Source organism: Austrofundulus limnaeus, unplaced genomic scaffold, assembly GCF_001266775.1.
Source record: "Austrofundulus limnaeus strain Quisiro unplaced genomic scaffold, Austrofundulus_limnaeus-1.0 Scaffold434, whole genome shotgun sequence".
NCBI lineage: Eukaryota > Metazoa > Chordata > Actinopteri > Cyprinodontiformes > Rivulidae > Austrofundulus > Austrofundulus limnaeus.
In genome coordinates, this window is record NW_013952836.1 from 400431 (window position 1) to 409200 (window position 8770).

The 8770-nt window shown below is 40.0% G+C and overlaps 1 protein-coding gene across 1 annotated transcript in view; it reads right to left on the reverse strand.

The window, feature by feature from the left end:
• Positions 1–5330: 5330 nt before the first annotated feature.
• The window catches only part of rpz4 (rapunzel 4), an 11589-nt gene continuing 8149 nt past the window's right edge, over positions 5331–8770 (reverse strand). The window contains exons 2-3 of the mRNA XM_014024663.1: positions 6937–6987; positions 5331–6821 (exon numbers count right to left, since the gene is read on the reverse strand). Of these exons, the coding sequence (XP_013880117.1) occupies positions 5619–6794 (1176 nt within the window). The 5' untranslated portion in view covers positions 6795–6821; positions 6937–6987 and the 3' untranslated portion in view covers positions 5331–5618. The remainder of the gene's footprint in view (positions 6822–6936; positions 6988–8770) is intronic.

Consider the following 8770-nt stretch of genomic DNA (forward strand, 5'->3'; position numbering starts at 1 on the left):
CACACACACACACGCAACCAGCCACTGCCGAACAGTTCTCAACTTTCGAACTGGGAGCGGAAATTGTAGCCACAGGGTAAGTAGCTACAGCAGTGGTGTCCAAAGTCAGTCTTCGAGAGCCGGTGTCCTGCATGTTTTAGGTGCTGCTCTGGTTCAACACAGCTGAACTTAAGTAGTGCTTAATTAGTAGGTCTCCTCAGTATGCCATCAAGGTCTGCAGTGGCCTACTAAATATTTGAGGGGGCTTGTGCGTGGTGGGGGGGTTGCGCGTGCGCTATGATGCAGTTTACTTGGCATCTGAAAATACATTTCCTCAAAGGTATTTTTAATCTGAAAATAGCTTCACTGAGTGAGAACTAATGTTGAGAGCTCAGCAGACAGTTAAGTTTCACTTTCAGTTTCACCTGAAAGCCTGCAGGAGTCATGGGCGGGGTGTGGGGGGAGGGGGGGTCTGGCATGAGGAAGTTTGGTTTAAAGACACGTCCCAGGGGTGTTTCTGTTCCCAGAAGGTGTTTCTGGTCCCCACCTGTCGTTTTGCTCCTCAGCATGGCTTCCTAAAAACACTGCAGGATTTCTCAAACATGATGAATGGGTCAGAGCAAGGCTTTGGGCATGTTTTTTATGAAAGTATAACATTATAACATGATATAAAATTCAAAAAAGTTGATTTTACATGATGTTGCCCCTTCAAGTATCTGGGTGGGATGGATCGACAGATTGGGAACACATCCCAGTAATGAGGGTGTTGCTTCGGTCAGTCGTGGTGAAGAAAGAGCTGAGTCGAAAGGCAAAGCTCTGGATCTACTTTGTCTTTGTTCCAACTCTCACCTGTGGTCATGAGGCATGGACCATGACAGATGAAACAGATCCTGGATACAAGCAGATGAAATGAGCTTCCTTCTTAGGGTGGTCAGGATCAGCCTTAGAGACAGGGGGAGGAGCTCCGTCATCCAGGGCAGGACTGAGTAGAGCCGCTGCTCCTCTGCATCAAAAGGAGTCAGTTGGGGTGGTTCATCTGATCAGGATGCACTCTGGACGCCTCCCTTTAGCGATGTTCCACACGTCCCACTGGTAGGAGGCCTCGGGGAAGACCCAGGACTCTCTGAGACCACCTCAGAGTCCCTCAGGATGAGCTGGAAAGTGTCACTGGGGAGAGGGAGGTCTGGGTTTTTCTCCTGGACCTGTTGCCTCCATGACCCGACTACAGAGAAGATGAATGATTTCCATCACCACAAATCAACTTATTTTATTATTTGTAATGAGTATCTTTAATCTGAACTTTAGAATAGAATAGAATAGAACAGAATAGAATAGAATAGAAATGGCCTTTATTGTCCCGCAGAGGGGAAATTCAGGTGTAACAGCAGCAGCAGATACTTCAATTCACAAAACATTATATTGCTATGTGACAGTATCAATAGTAGCAATAATAATAGAATTAAAATAAAAATTTAAAATTAAAAAATAAAATAAAAATACTGTATAAGGCAATAAAATTGAAATGATAAAAGTAAAAGTAAGAATACTGTGAAAAATTAAAAAGGAAACAGTCATGACAGACTCATGCTCAGGTGTGATATTCAGTCAAATCCAGTCATTTCTGGTTAATCTGAGTCTAATTTTATTCAGGCTTTCTGGAAACTTCACGTTTATCTGAAAGTATGTCAGAGTTTAAAGTCTGAATGTCACTGAAAGAGTTAAACTCTTTTCTCTTCCTGCTAAAAGGTGAAAAGTTCAGTTTTCTGATAACAGAAGAATTTCATGACTGAAATGTTGGCGCAGGCTGAACCTCTGCCTGACCTCTTTTATTTCCATTTACAAACAAATGTCAGCAGCTTCACTTTTATTTTTTACTTTAACAACAGAGTAAAGACAGAGCTGATCAGATAAATCAATCATTAACTGTGACTTTTTTTATAACGGAGCTGTTTAAGTTGTGCACAACCCTGAACCCAGCTGTTCAGTAGTGTTGTGTAGATGCTGTGTAGTGTTGTGTAATCTTGTGTAGTGTTGTGTAATCTTGTGTAGTGTTGTGTAGTGCTTTAGGAGTGGTATAAATCAGTGTAGAATTAGCCCTAATTGCAGCACACTGTAACTGATGAAAGCTGTTAAATGTTGCTTCCTCTGCAGCCGTTTGACCAGAAGTGTTCTTCCAATATCTTCAGATGAATCAGCTTTTCTTCCAGGACTGCTGAGGAGGCAGCACAGCTCTGCTCAGACACAACTGATGCAACCGAGGCTCCTTTTCCAAAATCATTTTTTCCTCCTGTGTTGAAATAAATCTGAAAATCAATCAATAAAACAACTCGGTTTATCCAACTTCAGTTATTTTTTATGAAAGATAAAGTTTAGTCATCCATCAAATTCATTGTTCCACCAGCTGAAGTTATTGAAATTCTCTGATTTGGTTGTCAGTTATAGAGCTCATAAAAATACATTACCTTCTAACATCCAATTACATTTAGTTAAAAGAGAGAGTTGTTATAATCTGAAGAGGATAGAAATGTTTGTGAGGCATAACGTTAGAATATGTTTAAAGGAATGGAGTACTTCAGTCCAGGGAATTAAAATATGGAATAATCTGGAAGATGACATTAAACATGTCAGATCATTGTGTATATTTAATTTATATATTACAATTTATATACTTATATTTAAGAGAATAATAAAGGTTAATTTGTTGGAGAAATATGTATGAGTATAATGCACCAATTGTTGCTCAAGGAGTTAAACCTTTGTTTTTCTTTTATTTTTTGTGTGTTTTTATAACAAATATTTTATTTATTTATTTGAGAGAAAGGGGCAGAAATCATAACATTTTTTCTTCTGCTGCTGCCTTTCATTTATGATTGGTGTTTTTATTTTATGTAGAACTTATGTCGTTTTATTTTAAATAAATAAACTTTTTAACGTTTGACTCAAAATTCTGTATTTGTACATAATAATCAGTTTGACATATCAAATCATAAAAATGTATGAAAATGTGCACTTTTTGCATAAAATAATAATAATTGATAAGTAACCTATTGGCATGAATAAAAATGACTCATTAACTTCCACTGTCCAAAACAGAAGTCTAAATATCACGTTAAAAACAAAAAGTTAAATAAAAAAAAACAAAGTAACTGGACTTTTATTCTGTGGTTGAAGATGTTTGACTTCCTGTCTGGGTATTTTTCTCCAGTTAAAACTGAAAACTGAAATTTCCAGCTTTATGTCAAATAATTATTAGTTTAGATGCTGTCAGTGTTTAAACACCAGTCACTGCTGGTTCTCTGTGACATCCAGCTGTTTATCTGTTGATGCTTCAGCCTAAAAATAATAAAAACCCTCTGTAACAGCAGCTCAGAACAAGGCTTTGACCCACATTCGTTGCACTTGTTCATTTCTGTCCAGCGCTTGAACAAACTGCAGACAGGAGTGTTTGTGTCCCAAAGATAGAACGACCAGGACCGCATGATTACAGGGAACTGTGGGTGTTTCCCAGCGACAGAACCACAGAAAACCAGTTCATTACAGTCAGCCTCAGAGCAGCAGGATGACATGAAGGTTTGAACATCCAGACTCTTAAAAACAAAACAGGAATGTGCTGAACATATCTGTGGGTGTGTAAAACCTTCTGATAGCTCATAAACAAAGAGCCAGATATTATATGATTTATGAATCCTTGGATGGACAGACGTCCTGAGTTTGGGTTTAGCTAACAGACACGTCCCTCTGTCTACAATATAAGAATCTAAGATTAATTTTCAAAATAACTTTGTATAATTTAAACTGTTCCTGAAAAAATCTTATGAACAAAAATACTTTTCTACATTAAACACATGTTGAACTATTTTTAAAGAGTAATTCCAGCCAAATGTCCCAAAAACAAAAGCAGATTTTAAAATGTTGCCACAACTTTATAAATGAAAGAAGTAAAACTTTAGCAGCTGCAACAAGAACCGTAACGAACAAATGAAGCACGACTGAGCTGTTTTTAAAGATTTATTACTTTTTCCTTTGATCCAACATAATATGAAACATAAAATACCCAAAATATCACAATACAAATAATGTCAAACTGATTATAAAAAAGACATTTTAACTCAGATTTTTGTAGTGAATATAATTTCTGAAAAGGTTGAAGAAAATAAAAGTTACAAATGTTTTCCAGCATAAACAGGAAAATATGATTATAAAAACTTTGATCAAAATCTCTTAAATACCATAAAAACACAACCCATACATGTTAAAGAATAAAATATTTCTGCATAAAATGAAACTTCTGAAGGTTTTTGATCAGAATGAAAAAAAGAAAAGTTGTTTCAGAAACACTAGTGTTCAACTCAGCTGGAAAAAAAAGATGACTTTTAATATTTAATTAATTTGTGTTTAAAATGAAACCAAATGAGGATTTTTCATTTCTCCTTTGGTTTAATCAGGAAGGTGACGTCAGAGCATGAATGTCAGCCTCAGCACAGTTATCTGTTCCACAGTTCGACTGTAAAACTAACAGGATTCTGATCAGAACGATGAAAAACTTCCTGCTTTAACCACAACCGACAGGTTTCATCTGGGAAAAACCTGCAGCTGAATTTATTCTGTAAATTAAACTTAATTTTACTTGAATTTAAAAAGACTAAAGTAAGGTTTACATTTCAAATGACTATTTTTCATAAAGCAGGGTTGTGTGGAGTAAACATAAGTGGTCAGTATCTTACATATGGCAGTAAGGAGCATTTCATACCTGTTACTGTTTTTATGGTTAGAGTATGCTGGGATTAGAAGTCATGTTAAATCAGGAGTTAAGGAACAGAGCTAAATGTTTAGCTAACATTAGCCTTTCCTTCAAGCAGCAGATTCAATCAATATTGAGATGGGTAAACAATGGGTCGCTCAAAAAGGAGTCAGTTGAACTCAGTTCTGAGGTAGAAAACTTCAAACTACCAGGGTTCAGATTTGACCCAACGCTGGGTTGTTTTTAACCCATCAGTTTTTAGTGTAATTTGATCCAACTAAACAAAAAAAGTTGGAGGTGGAGTCATTTTAGTTGTGAAAAAGTAAGAATTTCTTCTCAGTCTCTGCTGCAGGTTAGATAGTGACCACAGTGAGGAACTCCACACAAACCTAAATGTGTGTAAAATAAGGCAGGTACTGTAGCAGTGAGTATGTAACACATTCTCACTCCCAACTCGACAACATATTGACGCTTTTCCAAAGTTCCCTCTGCGTCTTATTTTGACGAGTCGGGTGACCCCCTCGTGTCAGTCCTTGCCGCCCACGGCTTTTCCGGGTTGCGCCACCAGGAGTCTTTGGGTCGGGGGTCTGAGGTTAACATGAGGGATCAGGATTAATGGTTAATCTTAGGTACTAGGGTCAGGGATAGGATGTCTACAGTGAATAAAGGTAATTTTAGGCTTTGGAATGGTAGTTTTTGTGCGTTTTGTACACTTTCTGAAATTCTGACAACAGATTCCGCCCCATCTCGTCAAAAAATGACACAAGGGGAGTACCCGAAACGTCAAAATCGTACGCAGAGGGAACTTTGGAAAAGCGTCAATATGTGACGACTTAGGGGTGAGAATGGCAGCAGTAGACGGGGACAGAGGAAGGATTCATCATCAGGATCTGGACCTTTAAGCGGAGTGAACACAGACGTAAAGGTTCTTGTGCTCCTCCCAGTAGTGCAGCTCGTCTGTGAAGCTCCAGGAGCAGCCCAGGTCTTTGCTGGTTTTCACCGTGTGAACCATGCAGTCACCAGGTAACGCCTCGAACAGAGCCTCTGCCACGCCCTTCACCGTCAGCTTCTTCTGGCTCTGGATCAGCTGCTGGATCTGGTTCTTATCTAGGGGCTCGGGCGAGGAGCTGTAGGACACCCAGATGTTCAGTTTCTCGTCGGAGGTGGGCACCTGGAAGCGGCTCTTCCCTGCGGGGCAGTGGAAGTCCTTCTTGTTGGCGAACAGCGACGTGGGAGACCTGAAGACTCGCACGGACCAGCCCACCCAGTCGTACTTGGTCTTCAGCTTGTCTACGATGGCGTCGGCCAGCTGCTGGTTGGTCTGGCCCTCCTGGTCCCTCACCAGCCGCCTGGAGTCCAGCTCGGCCTGCTTGGGGAAGCTGACGATGCAGTCCTCGATGACGGCGTTCATTTTCTCCTGGACAGCCTTCATCTTCTCGCCCCACTCCTTCAGGAGGGCGTCCTCCTCGCCGTAGCCCTTCAGGGCGGCGTGGCCCAGCAGCGCGATGAGCCCCACGCAGAACAGGTTCTTCAGCCGAGAACAGAAGTCCTCCATGGGCCGGCGACTCTTCTCCTCGCAGTTCAGGATGACCTCCAGCATAGACTCCCCGCAGAAGTTGTCTCCGGTCACCGCGTTGTAGAGGACGGTGAGGTTTTTGTCTCCGTCGGTTTTGGCGAAATGCTCCAAGAAAAGCTTCTTCTTGACCTCCCTGAACTTGGGTTTGGCGTTGAGGATGTCCATGTACTTCCTGAACTGGTTGGTGAGGTTCTCCTCCACGGAGAAGTACGCCACATTCACCGCGTTCTTCTTGATCTCGTCGTTGATTCTCTGGATCTCCTCGGAGGCCACCTCCAGGCGGTCCCGGACCTTCTGGAACTGCTCCTTCATGTAGGCGGCCTCCTTGCTCTCCACGTTGTCCAGAGCCAGCTTGACGATGGGGGCGGCGATGGCGAAGACAGGGAAGATGTCGCCGGCGATGCTGGCCACCACTTCAGCTCCCTGCTCAAACACCTCCATCACCGTCTCCACCGTGTTCTTGTTCTGAGCCACCAGCTTCTGCAGAGGGTTCTCCATCGTCTGCGAGGTGTTTATCCACCGATTCTACCAAGAGGAAGAGAACAACAGCTCAATATCTGAGCTACGTCCTTGGATATTAAATATATTCACAGACAGAGGGGGAAATCCTTTAAGTTCTGTTTTTTTAAGAGGTACTTACAGCTCTATGCAAGTGTTGAAGATCCTGGACTCTGGTCTGCTCCTCTCGAAGCTAAAAGAGAAACACTCATGTGAGCTGGGATGCAGTGTTGGTTACACCCAGTGAGCAAAGAGTCAACAAAGCCAAGAGAATTCATCAGTGACGCAAGACCGGTAAGACTCGACCCGTTTCTGGTACTCCGGGGCGGGGTATCACAGGAGGGGCTGCAAAAGGTTTAGCACATGAATCAAAAATGAATGAGGGTAGAGAAAATCTGCACATCAATGTTCACTACAGAAAACATGATGTCATGGTCCTCTAGTTCTTACTTAAACTAGGGCTGTGTGTTGGCAAGAACTTTGTGATAAAATATATATCATGACACAGGGGTCACAATATATCCTATCATAACATGATACGATTTTTTGTGATATATTGTGACATACACAGGGGTCAAGAGACAATATATTATGATACATCGTATTGTGACGCAGGGGTCACAATATGATATATTGCGATATATTGTACAGTGACAAAGGAGTCATAATACGATATATCGAAATATATTAAGCAAGGTGATATACTGCCGTCTTTACTTTCAAAAATTCGAATTAACCAAAATAATAAAAAGTTGTATCTTTTATATGATTATTCACAATGCTAACATTTGAGCTACCATTAAATTCTCTGGCTCTTTAAAAGTGGGAGGAGCCACATGGCTGCCTGACTGCTGCCAACTAGTGGTTGAAGGCTAAATTACAACACAAGAATAAACTGCTGGCCTGAAAGTTTGTTTTAATCCTTAATTTAAATTTGAAATTGCTTTAGAAAATCAATACAGTATTGAGAAATTAAACATGAAATTTTAGTGTATTGATATTTTCTTACACCACTAACTTATTATTATTAAGACTTTTTTCTTCTTTCTGCTGCCTTTCATTTCATTTGTGTTTCGTAATTTTTATTGTATTTTTTGATTAATAAATTTATTAAAACTAAAGAAAATTTCACTTTAGGTTTTTTGGTGGGAGGAGATTTACACATATGTTTATTAAACTCGTAAAAAAATGGAATCCTTATTAAACATTAAGCTGGAAAATAACTGAAAGACACAAAACTGGGCTTTTACTTTAAGCAAACACCAACAAAAAGCTTAAAAATGAAATCATACAAAAGTTTATAAACTATTACAGACTGTGGCTTCACCCAAAAATCAGTTTCCCATTCTGTAACCTAAAAAAAATCTTTGAGACGTAATAAGTATGTTTAATAAGTAATAAAGGGGAGATCATCTCTGAATACAATATCAGCTCTATTTTCTAATAAACATAAAGCAGAAAAATCATATCTTTAAATTGTTATATTTATTGATATACAGTATTTTATGGAAAAAAAAAGAACCTATTTCAGCTGTAAATATAGTAGAAATAATATATTTTTCACAAAACACACCAACAGTTTGAGGAGCTGAAAGCCAGTTTAATTTATTTTGACAGTGTCAGCCAGCACTAACCAGGCCCAGATATTAAAGAATGATCTAAAACAACTTGTCAGTGCATACGATATTTCAGTGTATCGATATTTTCTTACACTCCTATCGTATGCACTGACAAGTATATCGCAATATTTCATTTCCTGATACTGTATCGATTCTCTAAAGCCCTGTATTGATTTGTCAACTTTCCTGCCAGCCATTCATTTTTATGTTGTAGTTCAGCCTCTGACCACTAGCTGGCAGCAGTGAGCCAGCCATTTGGCTTCTTCACTCCTGAGGAGCCAGAGAGTAACAGTAGCATATGCATTAGCCGTGTCCAAAATGGCAGGCCGGGTCCTCCGGAGGACCCAGACTACCCGG